This window comes from Lipotes vexillifer, unplaced genomic scaffold, assembly GCF_000442215.2.
Source record: "Lipotes vexillifer unplaced genomic scaffold, Lipotes_vexillifer_v1.1 scaffold477, whole genome shotgun sequence".
Lineage (NCBI taxonomy): Eukaryota > Metazoa > Chordata > Mammalia > Artiodactyla > Lipotidae > Lipotes > Lipotes vexillifer.
The window spans coordinates 4,871,874-4,895,753 of NW_006770652.1; the positions used below are offsets into that span (position 1 = coordinate 4,871,874).

The 23,880-nt window shown below is 35.4% G+C and overlaps 1 protein-coding gene across 2 annotated transcripts in view; it reads left to right on the plus strand.

The window, feature by feature from the left end:
• The window catches only part of CCDC91 (coiled-coil domain containing 91), a 296,434-nt gene that overhangs the window by 170,306 nt on the left and 102,248 nt on the right, over window positions 1-23,880 (plus strand). For both annotated transcript variants that reach the window (XM_007446299.1, XM_007446300.1), the window contains 2 exons: window positions 19,783-19,875; window positions 19,964-20,032. In XM_007446299.1, the coding sequence (XP_007446361.1) occupies window positions 19,783-19,875; window positions 19,964-20,032 (162 nt within the window). The remainder of the gene's footprint in view (window positions 1-19,782; window positions 19,876-19,963; window positions 20,033-23,880) is intronic.

Sequence of the window (23,880 nt, forward strand, 5' to 3'; positions counted from 1 at the left end):
CCCCTGGTGGCGCAGTGGTTGAGAGTCCGCCTGCCGATGCAGGGGACGCGGGTTCTTGCCCCGGTCCAGAAAGATCCCACATGCCGCGGAGCAGCTGGGCCCGTGGGCCATGGCCGCTGAGCCTGCGTGTCCGGTGCCTGTGTTCCGCAACAGGGGAGGCCAAAAAAGGGGGAGGCCCCCGTAACCCCAAAAAAAAAAAAAAAAGATTAGCATCTATGTTTTAAAATCTGCTTAAAATTGCCTGTACTCTCTTCTTATCCTGTACCCTCTTCTTATATATTATGTAATCTAGGAAATATGTAGAAGATTTGATATATTTACAGTTTGGTTCTAGATGAAATATTTCTGATTTTTTATGTGTGTGAGAAACCTAAAATGATTCTACATATGTTTAGAGCAAATCGTTGTATTTTAGCAGTGTTATCAGGTGGGCTTTGATATCCAAATAGCTCTAAGTGAAAATGAAATAAAAACAAGGAAACTAAAGATGTAGATAGTTCATTTGTTTACAGTGTTTTTGTTTTTTTCTATTTTAAATATGTAGTGTTCATTAGGCAAATATTTGACATCTGTATGCATTATACACTCTGCTGAGTGCTCGAGAAAAAGCAGTGAATAAAACACAGTCCTTTCCCCCATGCAGCTCTCTGTTGCCCTCAGTGTTTACCTGTTCCTTGGAAAACGAAGGATAAAGGAAGAAGAAGAAGAAAAAACCTTAGTCCACTGAAGTGCTATTTATATTTTATTCTATTCCCCACCAATTTGTTCATTTTCTCATACTTGTGATTATAGCTTATCTTCCCATATTTAATTAACATTATTACAGGCATGTTTTTAAGTTAGTTGTGATTTTCTTTTTCTATTACTCATAGAGTGCTGCAATGAGTAATTTTGCCCATATATTATTTTTGTTTTTGTATTTTTCTTTGGCATAGATGTCTAGAAGTAAAAATAATTATATGGCAGGAATCTTTGTTTTCATTATTACTCTTAATATTATTAACAGTTTAAGAGTTTGTAATACATGTTGAAAAAATTCTGTGTTTACCGATTTATAAGTGTCAAGCAATACAAGAAGGTGCTCATTCACTGAGCTTTTAACAACACATTTTTAAACTGGTAATTTGATAAATAAAACCTTTTAGGTTTGTGTAATGGTTAATTTTATGTCTCACCTTAGCTAGCCTGTGGTGCTCAGTCATTTGGTCAAACACTTGTGTAGATATTACTGTGAAGGTATTTTGTAGATTTAATTAACCTTTATAGTAAGTTGACTTTAAGTAAAAGAGATACCCTAAATAATGTAGGTGGGCCTCATCCCATGGGTTGAACATCTTAAGAGCAAATACTGTGGTTTTCCAAGAAAGAAGAAATTCTTCCTCAATGTTGTAACATAGAAATCCTATGAGTTTCCAGCCTGCCTGCTTGCCCTAAGGATTTCGTAGTTGCCATACCCTACAGTAGCATGAGCCAATTCCTTAAAATAAATAAATCTCAGTTCTCCCTCCCCATACTGGTTCTGTTTCTGTGGAGAATCCTGACTAATGCAGTTGGTACTTTGTATTTTATTTGCCTATCTTTGAGATTGCCATGACCTTTTCAGGACGCTTAAGCCCTTTGTCATGCTTTTCTATACATACTCTGTACTATTTGTGTATTGGAGTTTTGTTTGGCTATTTATATAGTCAATGAAAGTGCTGGAAAGCCTGCATTTGCATATGTCACTCTTATCACCTCCGTCATTTTAGGACATGCCAAATGCTTACTGTATTATCATATGATTATTTATTTATTTAGAAAGGTATTGAAGATTTCTGGTTGTCATCTTTACCGTGCATAACCAAAAGTACTATAATTACATCAAAATAGTCAAAGTTTAGTTTTCTGGTAAATTCAAACGAAATTCATTTAGTTATGTTAATTCATCCGTTTTTTGGTAATTAATTTTTCATACTGCTCTTTGTATGAGTAAAAAGGTAGGTATCAAATTTCAGATTTTACAAGAATCCACTAATGACAAATATTACCAATTTTTTTTAACTTCATTTCATTTCATTTGCTATAATGGTTATAGACAGTAACACTAATTTTTATTACTTTTATAAGAGTTATGGCATTATTATTCTAATCCATTCTTAGCATACCATCAGGATCACTTGAGTCTCATTCTCATAAAATATGCAGAAAAAGTGTGCCTTGAGACCATTTATCTGCCAGAAAAAACACATTTTATTACCTGCTAATTATTGTCCCAAATTTGTATATATAGTGATAATGTTGGCAGATTGTGGCTAGCCATAGGATTGTTTTTTTCTCTTACCACATACTTCACTTTTCTTTATTCTCTGCATAGAGTAAATTTGAGAGAGTGAATAAAGAAGTGAGATTTTAAATTGAAATCTATACAGAAAATAAGAAGCTTACTTCCTCTTTCTTCTGAATATATTCTTTGAGAGAACAGGCCAATCATCATCCTCATTTAAAATAATGTAAGTAACGTTTACGTAAGAAGAAAGCCATGGAAAGAATAGTCCTACTCGTTGCTTGGGGGAAAATTTGTAGTGATCAAATGGAGAAATTAGAACTTAACTCCTGTTTAATTTTTTCTTCTCTAAGTCCTGTGTTGTGTTTTGTTTTTTCTTTCACTACTTTCCCTCAGTATAAAAATCACTTTTTCACAGAGGACATTGGTAAAGGGGAACAGAAGCCCTAGAGTAGTGAGAAGACTGATACTGTGCACCAGTCAGCTGATAATATATACATAATTGCCTGTCCAGGTGAATTGTGATCAAGGAACTTGCAAATGAAAGCAGTGAAACATCACCTGTGATAAAAGAATGAGCTAAGTACTCTGCACTACAAATGCAAAAGTATTCTTAACTTTCAAAAAGAATATTTCACAAACTGGTGATTATTGAGATGTTTCCTAGCATGATTCCAGAATGGATTGTTAAAGACGATTGGTGACTCCTGGCACCAAGGTTGGGTTCTTAAGAAAATATTGTCCTACTAAACTTACCCTTTGGAGGACAGATTTACTAGGATAGACAGGAAAATGGAGCAGGACAGATTATCTCAAATTTAATTAAGTTCTCAAAGATCATTGTGAACAGAAGTATGAAATACATGAGGGCAAGGGCATTAGATAAAAATTGGCTAAATGGCCCCACCAAATATATAAATATTTGGATTTGTATATTTATATCCACTTAGAAGAATGATCTATAGTGGAATGCCACGGTGATGTCTTCATCCTTATTCTGCTCAATATTATTATCAATGATTTGGATAAAAATATTGAAAGCATTTTTACACATTTGTATATGACATTAAATTGTATTTAAAGTATTTTAAAAGGCTGGAGTAGTGGGGCTATATCCGAAGTCGAAATTCAAAAGGAATAATTAATGTCATACTTAAAACTTCAACATTAGTAGAAAATTAGGAGCCAAACTCAGCCATACAACATGTATTTAACATTTAGGGCTTTTATTTAACAGTAAGTTGTAAAGGCAAGTTTTAAAAACTAATGTCATTTTAGTCTGATGTAATTGAAATTAACTTTCCAAAAAAAAAAAAAAAACGAGAAGAGGGAGGTACCACTCTTTTTAGACTTATATCACATAATTCCTTTTAGTACTGAGTGTCATACTTTTCAAAGTATGTATTCAAATTGGAAGATATTTAATGGACAGTGGATACAAGGTTGAAGGCACATGCAGACATATAGTATAAAAAACAATTTAAGATACTTGAAATAAGTTACCTATTTGGAAGATTGTTATATGAAAAAAGATTAGACTTATTTTGGAACCTTATAGAATTAGGGTATTGAAGCTAGAAGGAAACATTTTAACAACATGAAAATACAAAGTGGTATAAGGTTCACCTAATGGTATTGTGTTGATATGAAATAGGCTATATTAGACCATTTTTATCTATAACTATTTCACATATTTCAACCTAATATAAAGGGATAGTGAGTGAGTAGTGTTCCCTTCAGGTAGCAAATTTCCTTTCTCTGGAGTAAACTTATAACATCTGCAATCATTTAATGGATAATTTGTGGAGGGGTTTCAAGCATTGGATGAGTAGTCAGATTGTGTCTTTTAAGTTCATTTCTGATCTAAAGATTTTGTGATTCTAGAAAATGAATTTAATTTTACATTCACTGGGTGTTTGCTGAATGGAGATCCAGATTGACAAGCACGTAAGTAGGGTTGACATTGTCTTTGTTGATTTAAAATGTCCTCATTTGTCTAGATTCATTAATATCTTTTGCTAAATTTAAGGACATGATATGAGAATAGTCTATATAGTGGTAGGCTGTTTAGTCCAATCCTTAATTTGAATATTTTTAAAAAACCTATCTTTACAATTACAACTTTTTTTAAAAAAAATTTTACTTCTGTAAACCAATATCTTGGATATTTTCCTGCAGAAATGTTAATATTTTCTTTAAAATATCCATTCTGGATAAAATTAGTTCTTTGGGTAGAAATAATTTCCCATGAAATACTTTTTATTAGCTTTTAGAAAATAAAGTATTGAAAGTAGATAGCAGAAATAATAACAAATAGCTGCTTATTGCAGAAAAGTTATCCTGAAAACTAGTTTCTACCTACTAAATTTATTTTCTTTGCTCAGGGTTTTAAAAATGTGTTCTAAGTAACGATTTTAATGAAAAATGGAGACATGAGAAAGATCCTCAATGGATTCTCTATCATATAAGCAATTTAATAATTCATATTGGAAAGCCAATCATTCTTTTTGGTACCTTATGATTAAAACTCACAAATCAGAAATTTGATGTTAGATGAAATATAGTTCTGTTACCTGGTCACTCAAAGCATTGTTTCGGTGGCCACAAGGATTGTCTGAATCAAGCTTGGAAGTAATATTCTGCATTTAAATTCTCATTTGAACTCCTTTCAAGGTCTGTTTCAAGAAATGGTGACCCATTAGGTTATCTCAAAAAATTTTTTCATAGATAGTTATGAGTTTTCCATTTATTCCTTTCATGTTTGTTCTTTTTTATTTTTATTTTTTTGCGGTACGCGGGCCTCTCACTGTTGTGGCCTCTCCCGTTGCAGAGCACAGGCTCCGGACATGCAGGCTCAGCGGCCATGGCTCGCGGGCCCAGCCGCTCCGCGGCATGTGGGATCTTCCCGGATCGGGGCACGAACCCGTGTCTCCTGCATCGGAGGCGGACTCTCAACCACTGAGCGACCAGGGAAGCCCTCCTTTCATGTTTTAACACGTCGATAGTATGAGCGGCAATGAAAGAGGACATAAATATGTGAAGTGAGGATTGAAGTTCAGATTATAAAATTACCAGATTTACCATAAGTAGCATGTCCAGAAAAGCATGTACAATTATGCTATATATGTGCATGCTCTAAGCATTTTACTCTATTAACTGATTTAATATTTATATTGCTTTTGCATTAAAATGAATGGAACAAATAGATTAGACTACCTGGAACAGAGCTTACATGAAGAATTTGCAGTTGTGCCCAAAACAGTGATTCTGTAGGCTCTCCTCAGAGTAGAAGGACCTGGAGTAGATGGAAAGCTCTAGAGTGCCAGCAGCTTCCAGCTGTTCCAGACCAGCCATTTCTGTTTACCCCACCATGCCTTCCTGTTTAAACCCATGAGTCAAAGGCTGCCAAGAACTCACCTGTAGTCTAACAGAGTGTGGTTTAAAGCTTGCTGCAGCAAAGGATAATACATACCAAGGGGACTATGAATGTCTCTAAAAGGGGGGAGTAGGGATGAATTATGATAGAGTTGGGGGGGGTTATAATTGGTCACAGAATGGTCTTGCAAAGATTTGTCAGAATTTATTTTAAAAGTTGCTCATCGCTTCTTGGTCTTTTGGCTAAGATCAAGTGTATTTTAAAAGTTGCTGTGACAGTCTGTGATCTTTAGAATACATGAATCTGTCTAGAGTTACTGTTAGGTTGGTTTTTCTGTGTTCTTGGAATGTATGGGTCTGAGTGAAATGTCGTTAAAAGATTTGAGCTTGCATAGTCTGTTATACACATCATGGCTAGGTCTGGCACAATTTATTGTGATTCAAGTGTGTTTTGAAAAATACAGTTTTTGTTTCCATTCACAGTCCTTCCTCTTGGGCTAAGCTGTCAGTAACACAGTTTTTCACTTTATCGATGTAATTGTAATCATTTTATTTTTTAACCTTAGGTGAAGAAAGGTAATCATACTCCTCAGTTCTTGGCATATTATCCTCTTGTGTCTTACAAGGCCCTTCCGTGTGTGTGTGTGTGTGTGTGTGTGTGTGTGTGTGTGTGTGTGTGTGTGTCTGTGTCTGTGTAAGTGTATGTATGTATACATATATAAAATTTTTATCCTTGTTCCCTGCTCCCAGTGTCTTCCCTCTGATTGGGGGAACCATTTTAATGTGTCCTTATTTGAATGTGCTTTTGTAATCTGTGTGTTATTATTTGTGTGCATGTATTTTTATTTTACAAAAATTTTATTATGTACAGAATGCATTGCTTCCTATGCTTCTAAGAGAAATCCACTGAACATTTTGCTTAAAAAATCTAAAGCTGTTGCTATATGTTCATGTAAATACTATCTGTTACTATGTATAAATTGAATTTCTTTTTCTAAATTTCAGAATCCGTGGTATGAATTCACCTTTTTCTTCTATCCACTCACCCATAATGGACATGTAGGTTGTCTCTTAACTCTTCACCAACCCAGAAACTTTTATGTGCCCTTAAAATGTGCAAGAAAAAAAAAAAAAACGAAAGCAAAAGCATCTATCTATTCTTATCATCATCTCCATCCAAGAGTGTTACTGCTGTATGATAGGCCATGCAGATGTTTAATTTAACTAAGTGCTGCCAGTTTGTTCCCCAGAGTGGTGGTGACAAGGCTATCATCCTGCCAGCGATGCACAGGTTCCTACATCCCCATTTTTCTCCAAAGACCTAGTATTGTCCAGCTTCTAACTTTTACTTTTTTTTTTTTTTTTTTTTTTTGGCTGCACTGTGAGGCTTGCAGGATCTTAGTTGCTGGACCAGGGATCAAACCTGGGCCCGTGGCAGTGAAAGCACCACGTCTCAACCACTGGACCACCAGGGAATTCCCAAATTTTTACTTTTTTTAATAAGCGATAGATACCTCATTCTTAACTTAAATGTCTTATCATAAGTTTGTTAACTTTGGGGATTAACTTTTCAATAAATTACCTGTTCATTAACCTTTTTTTTTATTAAACTGAGTTAGACCTATTTTTCTTGTCAGTTTTCAGGGGTTCTTTGTAAATTGAAATATTAATCCCTAAAGGTTTTTAGATAAAACAAATTTCTTTCATCTGTAAATGGAATACTAACTTTGTTCTTAGTATCTATTGCTAAAATAAAATCCCTTATTTCAACGTAATCCAATTAATCATTTTTGCCTTGTGGTTTGTACTAAATTTCTTTAAGAATTTCTTTATTGTCCTTACAGCCAAAGGCTTATTTGTACATGTTTTTCTTATTAACTTTATAATTTTACCTTTCATATTTTGGTATTTTATCCCTGTAGTCTTACTTTGTTTATAATGTTAGATAAAGAGTCAGTATCCATTTTCATATTTCTCCCTAAAATGAGCCACTTTCCCTAGTAGCATATACTTAAGGAGTCTGGTTCCTGGTTAAAAACCTATATGTGATTTTTTTCAGGTCTGATTCTAGGCAGTTACAAAGGCTTTACCTGGCAAGTCTCAGAGGGAAAGTGCATTGTAGCCTTTGAAGGGTGCTGCATTCAAGTGTTCAGGCCCCACTGCTGGCCATGCTCTTCACGTAGCTGCATTTCTGCCTCAGGTGCCTTCATTCCTAATGCTCTTTATCTGAGGCCCTGGGCAGAAGTCTTCTTCAGGTGCTTCTGCCCAGGCCTCCTTAGTGGGAGGAGGAGAGAGAAACTTAGACACTCTTCCCTACTCTGACTCAGTCTTCAGTACTTTTCCTCTCCTCGTCCTGCCTGCCTTTTTTTCCCTCCCACCCCAGGGTCCATAAAACATCCAGAGACTTTTGTTCAGTGCTCCTGCAGCAGTGAGATGACTCCCACTTCTGTGCTGATTCATCTGGCCTTCACCTTGTGCTCAGTTCCACAGAGTCAAGGGGTTTTAGCCACTTGCTTATAGCAGACCAGTAAGTGATTAAAGCCTTCTTTATTACTCTCGTTTTGGCTCATCTTTGCTTAATCAGCAACTCCGACACCTGAGTTTGCTCTCTTCAGCTCAGCCGAGCTGCTGAAAACACTAAGGCCATGGATCTCACACTGTAGCTCTTGAGCCAGCAGCTTCAGTATCAGCTTCACTTGGGCACAGTTGGAAACGCAAGTTCCCTAGCACTGCTGTAGACTACTGAATCCAAACTCTGCTCTTGGGAGACAATAAATTGAAGAGTCACTTTTGTTATCAGGAAAAGAATATTCCCCTCCTATCAAAATCTGAAGCAGGAATACATAATTTAATAATATAAGATAGCTTTTTTTTTTTTTTTTTTTTTGCGGTATGCGGGCCTCTCACTGTCGTGGCCTCTTCCGCCGCGGAGCACAGGCTCCGGACGCGCAGGCTCAGCGGCCACAGCTCACGGGCCCAGCCGCTCCGCGGCACGTGGGATCCTCCCGGACCGAGGCACGAACCCACGTCCCCTGCATCGGCAGGCGGACTCCCAACCACAGCGCCACCAGGGAAGCCCTAAGATAGCTTTTAATTGAATTAAAAAGTTACATTGCACACTTTAAACTTATACAATGTTATATGTTCACTATATCTCAATAAAGATGAAAAAACTTAAACTCTGCTCTTTGATCAGTCTCTTAACAAATCCTTCAGGTGATTCTGATACATGCAAAAGTTTGAGAACCACTGAACAAACAGTTTACCCTTTATACATTGTTTTTTTGTGGTGCTTCTTTATCGTATATTAAGTTCCCATGTATACATGGGTCTGTCTCTGAGCTTTCTATTCTCTTGCACTAATCTGTTTATTTTTGTATAACATACTATTTTTATTACTGTATTTTATTACAGTGTGGTATATGTTAATATGTGGTATGACAAACCTCTGCTCTTTCTTCTTGATGATTTTTTTCTTTAAACATTTTAAATATTTCACTCTCTTTTAGCTTGCATGGTTTCTGAAGAGAAATCTACTGTCATTCTTATCCTTTTCCTCTTGTAAGTAAAGTGTTTTTTTTACCCCTCTGGCTTCTTCCAATATTTTCTCTTTTTCTTTTTTTTTACCCTGCTATTTGAATATGATCACATAGGTGTAGGGGTTTTGTGGGGTTTTTTTGGTGTTAATCTTACTTGATTTTCTCTATGCTTCCTGGATCTGTGGTTTGGTATTTGTCATTAATTTTAGAAAAATTTTGGCCATTATTACTTCAAATATTTCTTCTGCTTTATTCTTTCTTCTCCTTTTGGTATTTCAATTACACATATATTATGCTTTTTAAAATTGTCTCATAATTCTTGACTGTTCTGCTCTGTGTTTTTGTTTTCTTCCCCTCCTCCCCCACTTTGTACTTAAGTCTAGGAAGTTTCTATTGACCTATCTTTTTTTTTTTTTTTGCGGTACGCGGACCTCTCACTGTTGTGGCCTCTCCCGTTGCGGAGCACAGGCTCTGGACACGCAGGCTCAGCAGCCATGGCTCATGGGCCCAGCCGCTCTGCGGGATGTGGGATCTTCCCAGACCGGGGCACGAATCCGTGTCCCCTGCATCGGCAGGCGGACTCTCAACCACTGCGCCACCAGGGAATCCCCTATTGACCTATCTTAATGCTCATGATTCTTTCCTTGGTTAGGTTGACTCTACTGATGAACCCATCAAAGGCATTCTTTTCTTCTGTTTTGACTTCTGGTATTTCCCTTTGTTTCTTCCTTAGAGTTCCCATCTGTACATTATCCACCTGTTCTTGCATGTTATCTTCTTTTTCCATTAGCTTTCTCAACATATTAATCTTTTTTTTTTTAATTTCCAGTCTGATAATTCAGAAATCTCAGTCATATCTGAAACTGGTTCTGATGCCTATTTTTTGTTCCGTTAGACTTTTTAGCCTTTTAGTATGCTTATAATTGTTTTGTTAAAAGATAATTTTGTATCTATGTATGGTGACCGATGTTAGATTTATTGTAGTGATCACTTCTCAGTATATACAAGTATCAAATCAATACACTGAATACCTGAAATTAATATAGTGTTATATGTCAGTTATACCTCAATTAAAAAAAAAGATGAACATGTTGTAACATGTAATCGGAATAGAGGTAAATAGACTCTTAATGGGAGGTTTTTGTTAATTTGTTTAGAAGTGAGTAGCTGTGTTTAATATTTTCTGTTGCTGTAAGTTACCAGAGGGTTCAGATTTCTTAAAGGTTTTTGTTTTTGTCTCCCCTCTTGTCTTTGGCTTCCCTAAGAACTCCTTAGAAGAGTCTGCATCTTACAGCTCTTTCAACTGTTATGCACTATAATATACTAAAACCTTATTGGTTTGGTGATATAAGGCATTGGGGAGGGGAAGTATTCTGTAATATTATGATTAAATCTTCATCTTTTAGTGGGCCCGTGACCTTCACAAGTGTTTGCTGGCTTTTTCCCCCCTCCTTTATGTGAGCCAGGAAGGCTACAGGGAGCTAGAATCTTGGTAAGGCCTTTTGCCCAGGTGGAAGGTTTATAAGGTTTTGATAAAGTCTTTTCACCTAAAGAATAGGCTTTTGTTATGGAGAATGCTCTAGGCATAATTCACAGTGGTTATAATAATTCACACTTTTTCTACTCCCCTCCACAGAATCATGAGGGGAAATTTCTGGGCTCTTCATACTGAAATTCTGATGGGATTTCTGGGGGGAGAATCCATAAAAGTGTGTGGAATCCCTAAGCCATCAACTCTCAAGAGTTCTCACTGTCACACATCCTCACTCAGCCTCCAGCAGTTCCTCAAATTTACCATTCAAGCACCTACCAGTTTATATCTCCAGTAGCTTCTGTTCTAGGTAAGATGATCTTGGCTGTGACTCACTGGATTTCCTAGTTGTAAATTTGGGGGGTGGGGTGGGATTTGCTCTGTCCCAGTTCTCTGGTAGACCTAAGGCATGTCATTGATCTTTAGTTTGTTTCAGCTTTTTTTCTTGTTTTAAGAATCAGGGTGATCTTCCAAGCTCTTTACATGTCAAAGCTGAAACCAAAAGTGTGAATATACGTTTTCATTATCTACTTTAGCAAGTTTGTTTTAGCCATCAGATCTTTTCTTAGATTAAATCTTCTATTGAAGACTTTTCTTACAAACAAGACCAATAACAGCATAGTGACTCTAGTTGAAATGGAGATGGAGATGTCTAGTACTGTTGGACAGAATTTGAAAACTGTTGGTCCCTACCATAAGATGATCAGGACTAGGGTTGAACCCTTCTGAATATTCTATTATTTTTTGTCAAGCATTCTATCTGTAACTGATGTTAGAACTTAAAATTGCATTTTTCATTATATAATATACTCATTCATGATCATTCACAGTGTTAACTGTGTGTCCTCATATGCTTTATATATATATATATATATATATATATATATAGTTTATTTGGGGGGAAATAATGGAGTATGTTGTATTTTAAAATATGTATAAGACTGGAGAAAATAAAATATTCTGCTAAAAAAATCCCCCTCATTGTCTAGGGAATATGTTTTTCTTGCATATGGAAGAGAAAGAGTCATTGTTTTTTTATTTTCTATATTCTTTCTCTAGATGGATGTGTAATCTTTTAAGAAAATATGCCAAAGATGTTTGATGTGATTACTTCATTTCCCATCAAAAAGATATTAAAGATGTGATAATTTTTCCCAAGGTGTTATTCACCAGATCTGCATTTCATGATAATTATAAGGTTTGTGTGAGAAAATTGCCAGACCTTTTTTAAGTCTTCCAACTTCAGAGTCTTAAAACTTTCAGCTAAATTTTGAGGAGTGGGGCTGGGAGTCTGATATATAATTCTTTTTATTGACTTTCCAATTTCTGTCATGTTATATATGCTGCTGACCTGTTTTTCAACTGAACCAGTAATTTAGTCCATTACTGGTCTGTGTAAATCTTAGCCACAGCTATTTCCCAAGGTGGTTTTGGGTCTAACGAGTGGTTGGTGTTGATGTCCAGCAGGAAATCTTGCAAACCAGATGACTGGTGTGGTTCAAACTGTAACCTTGTTAAAGCATTGGTCAGGTTGCACTTAGAGTTATTTAATTAGTTTCCCAATAATATTTGTGTACAATTTTTAGGTGGCCACTACTTTTTTTCTTTCATACAGAAAAAGACAGTTGCTTGTTGTTATCAGAGTCATATATTAATCCAATACATTTTTTTTCATTAAATTATCTTTAGGCAGGCATTTTAATAACTGTTAGAACTTCACTTGAATACGAGTACCTATAATGGTGTTGTCAACTTAAATAGAAAGTTTTCAATATATTAGGCAGTCTAATAGAAAGGTTTTTTAAAAGTATAAGAACATTCTCTGCCTTTAAGAAACTAAGAGCCTTATTATGGGAGACAGCTATAAAATAAATTATAATAAAATATAATAAACAATACACTAGTGATAGAAACAAAATACTCTGGGATTATAGATAAGAGAACAGGCAATTCATTCTGAGTTTTCAAGAAAGAATTCAAAAGAGGTAACATTTTAATGGGAAAAGATTGGCTTTTGACTGGAAGAGAAAGTAAGTCCATTTTAAGGGACAAAAATAGTATGAGTTAAAAATTAATTTAAAGTGTATGTGTATATTTTTCTTCAAGTTTATTGAAGTGTAATTCACATAAATAGAATCTACCCTCTTAGGTGTACCATTCTTTGTATTTTGACGGACCTGTACAATTTCACAACTACCACCTGAAAGAAGATTAAAATTAAACATTTCCATCACCCCGCAAAAATCCTCTCGTGTTCCTTTTTACTCAGTATATACATGTATTTTTAGTAGAATTCTTGAGTGGAAAGTCAACTTATACATTATTTCTTTCATGGAATGTGCTTGTGATGTTGTATCAGAAAAGTCATTGCCTTTAAGTTCATCTAGGTTTTCTCCTAGGTCATCTTCTAGGAGTTTTACGTATTTTGCATTTTAAATTTAGGCCTATGATCCATTTTGAGTTACTTTTTGTGAAGGGGGTAAGGTTGCTGTCTAGATTCATATTTTTGCATGTGGATGTCCAATCATTCTAGCAACACTTGTTAAAAAGACTATCTTTATAACATTGTATTGCCTTTGCTCCTTTGTCAAAGATCAGTTGACTGTATTTATAGGGGTCTATTTCTGAACTCTGTTCTATTCCATTTATCTCTTTGTCTATTCTTTTGCCAATACCACACCGTTTTGATTGCTGTAGCTTTACAGTACATCTTGAAGTCAGAGAGTGTCAGTCCTCCAACTTTGCTCTTCAGTATTGTGTTGGCCATTCTGTTTTGTTTTTTTGTTTTATTTTTTTGTCTTTCCATATCTTTAGAATCAGTTTGTCAATATCCACAAAATACCTTGCTGGGATTTTGATTGAGATTGCATTGTGTTTATAGATCAAGTTGGGAAGAACTGACATCTTGACAACATTCAGTCTCCCTTTCATGAACATGAAATATATTTTGATTTATTTAATTGTTCCTTGATATCTTTCATCAGAATTTTGTAGTTTTTCTCATGTAAATCTTGTACATATTTTGTTGGATATATACCTAAATTTTTCATTTGGGGGATGGTAATGTAAAGTGTATTGTGATTTTAGTTTCATAGTGTTTGCTATGTAGGAAAGGGATTGACGTTCATGTATTAATCTTGTATACTGCAACCGTGTTATAATTGCGTATTAGTTTCAGGAATTTTTTTGTCAATTCCTCAAGATTTTCTACAGAGATGATCATGTCATCTGTGAACAAAGACAGCTTAATTTCTTCCTTTTTATTTCCTATTTTTACACTATTTCATTAGCTAAGACTTCCAGTACAATGATGAAAAGCTGAGGTGAGAGACATCATCCTTGCCTTCTTCCCCAGTTTTTGCTTCATCCCTTTATATCACTCCCTCAGGTTAAAGGCCTGTTTAAGTAGGAGGAATAACCTATTTGCTTACATTTTTTTCATGCCTATTAGAAATTATATCTATTTGGGTGAAATAAATCTAGTATAGCTTATCTTTAGTCTTATTTTATTCACTTTAAGAAGTTTATTAATATTATTGAGTTTGTGGTAACTGCATAGATTTAATCCCATAGGTCATCGTACTTAGGTTTTCTTTCCAAACAATATTTAATGTGTTGGCCCATGAAGAGATGAAACAGCTGTGTGTGACTCACTTTATATTAAGATGTTTATTAAATTTATTAAGTGTCTTTCAAATCGTGTTAAATGGAGGCTTATAGGAAGATGTGCCTTAAGACCATCCTACCAGATCACTTGATCTTTTTCAATGTTTGTGCTTTCTAGAAAGTGAAAGAAGATACTTGTTGAGTTTGCTTTATAGAATATATACTACACACACACCACACACATATAAAGTAATGTGAAGTTTGTGGACCTGTGATAAATGGATAACAGTATACCTGAACATGAGCTTCTCTGATTGCTTAGTCTAAAATTGGATATACAAAAAACTACGTATGATTGTGATTAAATCTGTTTACAGTATCTCCTATGACTCACATTACAGGAAAGAAGAGATTTTTTTATATTTCTTTTTTTTTTTTTTACAGGAATCAAGTAAAAACCACAGAACCTCTATATTTATATTTGAGTCTATATCAAACATTTTTCTCTTGGAAAAAGTTCTTCCAAAAGAGGGGAAAAGCATAACCCATTTCTGAGTGCCTTTTGTTTTAAGCTAAATTTCAAAGGACTGTCCTTGATACACTTATATTAAGCAGCTACTCTGTAAGATTAATGGGACTCTGTGGTTTGCATTTATTTCTTCAGTTTGCTTTAAAAATTACTAAAATTTCAATATAATTTTAGGAAGCAATCAGAATATTTTAGATAAACAAAATATAATAAACTCTCCACTGTTCTTGAATGAGATTTACTGGTTCAGATTTCAATTAATTTTCATAGTGCCTCTCAAAATGTTGTAAGGCTATGTCTTGCAAATTCTGTAGAAAGTATCTCTGTTTCAAAATTATAAATATTTGAAAAGAGTCGTATGATAAATGTTTTCATTGGTTCAATTTTGGCTCTGAGGTATGTAACAAAAGGTGTTCAGAACATCCTCACCTTGGAATGGTCAGCTAGTAAGGTACAAAAGAATGTACTGACTATCTCTTATATCATCAAAATCCATGTGTGCCATTTCCAGGGTGCTGAATGTTAATTGAGACAATTAAGCAATTCTCTGTTGAGGCAGATGACAGAAGTAATACAGGCAATCTCCAGATATACTTTATACTTTATTTTAGATATAATAAAGGGAGTCTGAAACCTTTTTGGCCAAAGGTTGATACTTTATAATTTCTAGCTTGTTGTGATTAAATAACTAAAATAATATCTGACCCACAGAGGAAAGACATTGCTACTTCTGGAAGAATATGTCAATGAACAAACCTCAAATCCAGTGCACCTTCTACTACTGTCCCCTATAAAAGCTGCAAAAGGACCTCCAATCATTTTCCTTCTTGTACAGACAATACTAGTAATAGTTGAAAAGGAGTAGTTATAGTATCAGAAGTAGAAGCATTTGTAAAGACATTCAACATGCTTAGTCAATAGTGAAATGCAAATAAAAACCACAATGAGATTGCCAAGATGACTATAGTAATAATAATTTAAAAAGCAGAAAGTAAAATATTGTAAAGAATATGGAAAGATTGGAACCTTTGTACATTGCTGTATTGTGAATATTATTTATTGATACTTGTACGTGAATATTTAGCAGTATTATTCATAATTGCTGAAAAGTGGAAACAACTCCAGTGTCCCTCAACAGGTGAATAGATAAGTAAAAGTGGTATGTATGTACAGTGGAATATTATTCAGCCATAAAAAGGAATGATGTTCAGATACATACTACAACACTGATGAACCTTGAAAACATTATATTGAGTGAAATAAGCCAGATACAAGGGACAATTACTGTTTGATTCCATGTATATGAAGTATGTAGAATAGGCAAATTCATAGAGATGAAAAGTGGATTAGAGGTTGTCAGGGGCTGGGATGAGGAAGAATGGGTTATTGCTTAATGGGCGCAGAATTTCTGATGAGGATTATGAAAAAATTTTGAAATAGTGATGATGGTTGTATGGCATTATGAGTATAATTAATGCCACTTGTCCACTTCAAATTGGTGAAAATGGAAATTTTTGTTATATATATATTTTACCAAAATATATAAAGGAAGTACAAGTAGTAGTGTAATAATAGCACTTAACATTTAAAATTAACTGTTTAACAGGCACTGTCCTGAGGTGTTTATATGTCGTAAACTATCCGTTTCTCACTGTAGACATATTTTATCCACAAATAGTTAATATTAATAAATGAAAGGCAAGAATATTGTACTGTAATAATTGAGGTCTTAATTATTATGGGCACCTTCTCTCTTATTGCCATCTGTTCCTGTAAAAGCACTTATAATTAGTTGGACCTCCAATGCCCCATGGATACTGAGGGATAACTGTAATTTTTTTCTATTAGAACTTTTTATTTAAAATTTGTACATTTTTAAAAGTTTATTTCTACTTATTGATTTATTTCCAAATCATATTTGGTACTTCCTACTTTTAAAAAGTTACGTGTGTTTTGGGAAAAAATTAGTTGTTATGGTATTTGTTGAAGAAAATTTGTTTTATAAAATAGTTCTACAAGTCAAATATAAGAAAATGTATTTATGTTTCATGGATTGTCTATTAGACATTAATGTCCATAAGAGCAGCATCCCTGAAAACTAGTACACTGTCAAGTGTTGGTACACACCAAGCAAATATTTCTTGTATGATGGTTGGGAAAAAATGCATTAGCAAATTTATAAATTTACATAGAGAGATGGACAAGTTGATAGGGAAATGATATGTAATAATTTACAAATTAGTGTATGAGGGTAAACTTTCCTTTAGGACAATTTAATTTAAAAATAAGATATTAAAATATATAGTTGAATTTCTACCATGAAGATTTATGATTTAAGTTATAATTTAAACAATTTTAAGAAAGAAAAGACCAATAGAAAATCAACATTTATATGATATTGTTCCAGTGGAACAGTTTCCTTAGTTAGCTGCCGTTATGCTCCCGTTGCGGAGTACAGGCTCCGGATGCACAGGCTCAGTGGCCATGGCTCACGGGCCTAGCCGCTCGGCGGCATGTGGGATCCTCCCGGACCGGAGCACGAACCCATGTCGCCTGCATCGGCAGGCGGACTCTCAACCACTGCGCCACCAGGGAAGCCCCTATATAGTTCTCAATTGGCCACTTGTGGATCATTCACTTTACAAATTAACTGTTTAAGACATAAACTTTTGCCACACCATTCAGCATCTTTCTGAGTCATCTTTCCTAATATCAATTGATATTTATCCAGGAAATTATCTTATTTTAATATTATTCTGAAAAGAACAAAATCAAAAGCATAGATTATTCAAATTCTTTTAAAGCCAAATGCAAGTGAGGTCTTACCAGACATACTACTTATATTATGTAGCTTTAGTAACTAGGTAATAGTGGCACTGCTTTTATCTATTAAGTGATTACTACTGCTGAACATGAGTGTGCAGATATAATTATTGCTGAAGCTCTTCATTTGAGAGCTGGTAAATTACTTAGCCTCTCTGGGTCTCAGATCACTCATCTGAAAATGAGGAAGAATGTCATCTGATTTAGCAATCTGTTGTGTTTAATATGGTACAACTACATGTAAAGCACTTTTAACAGTGTCTGAAACTTTAAAGTGGTCAAAAAAAGTTATCTATTTTTAGCTATCTATCTATCTAAAGTAACGTCAGTCACCTTGTATTTTCTCAAGTAGATCTATGCTTTTACTTAGGGTATATTTTATGTAGGATGCTTCTTTTAAATGATAATGTGAGGTTTATTTTGGCTCAAACAAGCTCAAAAATAGTCTATTATAGTGTACTGTCAGAATTAAGAAATGAAGCTCAGGAATGAATTTTCTAAACATTGCATTGTCATTTTTAGCTAATGTCATCCTCTTTGACTAGTTCTTGTTGGACCCCTGGAAAAGCATGGCCTACTTATAGTTAATTACTTATTAATTAGTCTGACTTATTAATATAACAGTTCATTTTAAGGAGAAATCATTTTCATAATTATTGATGACTCTGAGAAGTTTATGTTGCAGTTTAATTCCAATAATTTTTACTTGTTCTGTTTTTGTTATGTTTACTCCCATTGCAAAGCCTAAATTGAATATTTTCAGTCTCATATGAGAATTGTATTATATTTATCATTTTGAAGTCTAATTATTTGCCTGGTAAAACACATTTTATCATGCGTGTTTTATAAATAGGATTAGGTATTGTTTCTGACTATGAAATTCTGTGCGCATCTAGACTTTCAAAGAATACAACGTTAAAGTCTGTTATTATTACATATCATATGCTAAAGCCTACTGATTTATTAGTCAAATACTTTTCACAAATTCATATGGTACCAATAATTTCCCATCACCATGTCATGATTTATATCACAGTTTGGATTTGTTTTTAAAGAAAAACCACATTTTCGTAATTTTTCTTGTTTTCTTGAAACATAAAGATAAAAAATAACATTAAAATTAAAAACAGGAATAATAGATTGTCTTAACTTTCTATTTGGTCACTTACTCTCAGTGTAGACTGCCTGCCTAAAAAATGTTTTAAATCAGAACAACTTTGAATGACATAGATCTGTGTTAAAATATTGGGTGTTAGAGTTGGTTTATATTTAAAGGAGGCTTCTATGTAAATGGCATTCTAAATCTGAGAAAATATCTTACTTGCCGTTAGTAACTGAATGAGAAATCTCTGTGAGTAGGAATATATATGTGTATGTATATATGTATATGTATATATGTTTTGTTTTCCCTAAGAGCACTGTTCAGAACAAGTATCTTGCTTATCTATGTTGAAGATATTGAGGCTACAAATGTTCAGCTTTCTTATGAAAACTTCATTCAAACTCCAAGTGTCTAGTCCATGATAATTAGCTGATGGCTCTGTGTGCTTTTCCGGTAGTACATTGGAATAAGAATAAATGCATGAACTTTATATTCTTTAACATTAGCTATCACATAATATTTCTTTGACCATTTTCATAGATTTTTTTTTGAATCTATGGTAAAATCTTGAGATGAGAACAATCATCTTTCAATTTCTATAACAGTGCTTTACTAGAAACACAAATAATCTGTTAAGATAATTATTCATCAGGCAAACATCAGGTATAATCTGATTGCTCTCTTACTGCAAGCTAATGATAATTTTAATAAGTAAATTTTCCAAATTTAATTTTAGGAAAGGACATTTTATCATTTTCTAATTCACTTCATATTTGGAATGTTTTTAAATTAGATCTCATGTCATGTACTTTATTGAGTTTGGGGGTGAAAAAAGTATATCTTGACTGATGGAAGAAAGGTGAATTCAGGTTTTTTGGCTCCTAAGCCTTCATTTTAGCAAACTTTCTTGTTTCCTCTAGTAACTGCTTCAAATGAATTCTACCAGCTGTTCTCCGTGTTGATAGATTATCAGTCTCAGAGCCATAATCATAATGCAATTATCTTTCCTTGTAGCATCAGAGGCTCCTTGAAATGCTTGCCACAGAGAAGGAACTGTTAAAAGAAAAAATAAAGGAAGCTTTGACTCAGCAATCTCAAGAACAGAAGGTAACACTTTAAGTTTGCTTGGACTGTGGAAAGGATGTTCTGTTACCTCAAATAATACTTTAATGTCTAGCTGTCTTATGATTTACAGGAAATATTGGAAAAATGTTTGGAGGAAGAAAGACAAAGAAATAAAGAGGCATTAGTATCTGCTGCAAAGGTATTTCTCTCTGAAAAGTTTATTCTGTAGCTTAATTTCAATTATAGTTCTACTTTTGTTATGTTTACCTCCACCTCAAAGCCTAAAATGAATGTTGTTGGTCTCATATAAGAATTGTTTTTGTCATCTTTATGTCTAATTATTTGCCTGGTAGAGACCCATCAGTAATAATCCGTTTCTTTGTAAATAAGTGGAATTAACAAATTGAGTTCATTAATGGTATAGTCAATCTACTTTAAAAAATATTTCATTCCAGAAAAATCAAAAAGTTTTTTTCTTCTTCTACTGTTCATATTCTTGTTAAATTTACATTACATAAGATGATGATGATATTGAAATGCTTTACATTTAGATTATTAATCACTTGTTTAAAATAATATATCTACATAGGAACACTAATATCCACTTGGTATTTGATAGATATCATACAAGTAATGAGTGTGTGTGTGTGTGTGTGTGTATGTGTGTATATATGTATGTATGTATCAAGGTATATGGTTTTTAAAGTCAACTTTGAAATAGATCATCTGGGTAGTATATTCATAGATGTTAAATATATGTATACTAATATATGCATATGTTGACCTGAAATATACTGTCAGATATTTGTCCAGCAAAAATGGGTTTATTCAGGATTAGGAGAGAATTGCAATTTGGGGTCTGCAACCATGGTGAGCCATGTACAAGTTCCCACATGACAAGGAGAACACTTTTTTTTTTTTTTTGCAGTACGTGGGCCTCTCACTGTTGTGGCCTCTCCCATTGTGGAGCACAGGCTCTGGACGCGCAGGCTCAGCAGCCATGGCTCACGGGCCTAGCCGCTCCATGGCATGTGGGATCCTCCCAGACCGGGGCACAAACCCGTGTCCCCTGCATCGGCAGGCGGACGCTCAACCACTGCACCACCAGGGAAGCCCCGAGGAGAACACTTTTATAGAGAGGAAAGGAAGTTGTGAGGGCTACAGGAAATACAGAGTCCATGGCTTTTCATTGGCTGAGTCGCTGCCAGGAAAGAAGAGGAGTCTTTCTTCTTCCTGTTGGTCTCTACTATAGTTGCAGGGCATGAGAGTTCCCCCTTAAATAGATCTCCTGACACTATTTAATTGAGATTTCTGTTTATGAATTTTTTACATTTTCCCCTTTGATCAAGACCTTTTTCTGAAAGCACCACTGATCAAGAACCAAGGTTTCTAGTTTTAGCTCTTTTTGTCCCTCAATTTCTGGGTGTGGTGTCTCATGTCAGAGCGAAAGTGCAGATTGGAAAACTATTGCAGTCACATTCAAGTAACGAGGAGGGGTGGGAGGGAGACCTCTTAGGCAGTTTTCTGAAGTCCATATCTTATCAAGATTATAGACATTGGAGATCATCTGAAGTGTTATGTCATCATCAAAGGTTTGGTGACAAACTTCTAAGAGGCCTGGCCTGGGTATCTTGGGAAAGCTGTCTCAGCAGATGTCATCTGCTTCATTTCTGGGAAATCTTTACTTTCAGGTCACCAGATGATGTACAGGCCCAGTCAGGGTTAGGTGCTTTCTTTAAGTGTGTCATGTCAATCCAAGAGTCTATTCCTTGTTGTTTGGTGGCACAAGGGTTGGTTATCAGTGCCTGATAGGGGCCTCTCCAGTGAGGTTGAAGAGCATTCTTTTGGAAGTGTCTTTTCCAATAGACAAAATCTCTAGGTTGCAAGATGTGATGCTTAAGGTCATCATCTCCGAAGGGCGCACTGTGAAAAGATCGCTCTACCAGGGCATGGTTATTTTTAATGGAAACAACTAGGCCTTTGCAATATTGGAGTGTCTCTCCTTTTATCAGTTGTGGGTCAAAAGAGGCAGGAGCCAAGTCCATTGGGTGTCCTGTGACTATCCCAAAGGGTGAGAGTTTTCGAGTTCCAAAAGGAGTGGATCTGGGATTTAGAGGGCCAACAGCAATGCTTTTGGCCAAGGTATTTGGAGGGCCTCTACAAATTTTTCTAACTGAATCTTAATAATGCTGTTAGTGCATTCAACTAAACCAGAGGATTGAAGGTGGTAAGCATAGTGAAAACATTGTAAAACTGGCCAAACAGCACAAACTTGTTGAAGCACCTAGCCAGTAAAATGGATTTCTAAATCACTATGATGTTTGAGAGGAGCTCCTCAGGTAGGGACAATCTTTTCCAAAAGTACTTTAGCCCCAGAAGAGGGAGTAACTGGTCTGCAAGGGAAGGCTTCTTTCAGTCCACTATAAAATCTACAGACCATGACTAAAACATGAAGTTCATTAGCGATCCCCTCTGTTTGAACCACGGCATGGGCTGCTTTATAGTAGTGGGGTTGAACATCGAGATTGTGCCTTCGGTGTCAGAACAGGAAGAGGTTCATCCTCATCAGGAGAAATATTTCTCCATGCCGATTAAGAGGGAGAACTGGGAAGAGCCGCTATAATTCCTCAAAGCCCGGTTATTGAGAATTGAAAGGACGTTGGAAAGGCTGGTTAGAGGACTGAAGGCACTCAAACACTTAAATTTTTAACAGTCTTTCCCAGTGTCCTGGCTTTTTGCAATAATAGCAGAAACTGGGAAAGTTTTGATTTCATTCAGGAATCTTCATTTGCTGGATTTGAAGATTAAGAAATATGGTGTTCTTCCTTTTCGGTGACTCATGTGGAGTGTGAGAGAGCTGGTTTGCTAGATTAATTAAGCCTGAACTAGAGATAGTTTTCTGTTTCATCCTAGTCCATTTTACTAGAAGGGAAAGTGTCCCAGTCCAGCCCATTAATAACAGAGTTAAAAGCTGCCCGGGTGGAATCAACATCTGAGGGAAGACCAGAATTTTCTTTAAAAGCAGTCTGAAGTCATGTAGTAGTCATGAACAGGTTCATCCAGTGTTTGTGTGCAAGCCTGGATTCTGTTCCAATCAACAGGCTTTGGTAAAGCCCTAGGAATTGCTCGATGAAGCCACCTAGCGATTGCCTGATCCTGACCATATAAGTTAGACCTTTCAGGATTTTCCTAATTAGCAGTTTTCATCCTATGCTGGGCCTGGCCTTAACCAACAAGTATATGAACCAGCTGATATGAGTCAGAGAAACAAGGTTGATAAGTTTGAATGACTATATTAAATTCCTCAGCAAATCTGTGAGGATCTTTGTTTTACTTTGGGAAAATATTTGACTATGGCTTGCAGTTCAGCTTTAATCCAGAGAATATAGGAAATTAAGAGTTTAACTTCTGGATCCTCAGAAGGCTTAATTTTATAGGGAAAAACTCTGAAAAGTTCAGAGGGAAAGGGGGTGAGAAGAGTTTTAGAGAAAAGGAGAGGTTTGACAGGATAATTAGTATGGGGTATAGAGGAGGCATCAGCGGCATAGAAGGGTGGGAGGAAGATGGCGCCAGAGGCACAGTCTGGCCATGAGGATGCAAGGATGCGAGACGAGATGGTACCAGAGGAAGCCAAGGAAGAAGAACCTGAGGCTTTGGCAGCCATTTCATCTTTCTTTAATTGTTGGTTTGCCTCAGTTAATCTTGAAATCTTATTTTGCAGAGAGAGAGTTTTAGGCTTCTGATAATATTTGGAAGCCTTAAGATACCAATCGAAATAGGCATACCACTCAGTTCTGGAAATTTTTGAGCTATTGTGATCTAATTCAGTTTTAAGGAAATTAAGTTTGGGGATTCCAAAAGTTTCCCATCATGGCCACTGATATTTTAACTTGCCTTTGGTCAGGTCGGTTCTTTTAGTCAGAAGTGAGCATGAAGGGGTAGGAACTATGGTTTTTAAATATCAGTTTGGCTGGAGTCCCTGTAGGGGTAACGCCCTCAAAATACTTAGTTAACTGGGATCCCATTTCTCAGAGGTTTTTCTCTAGA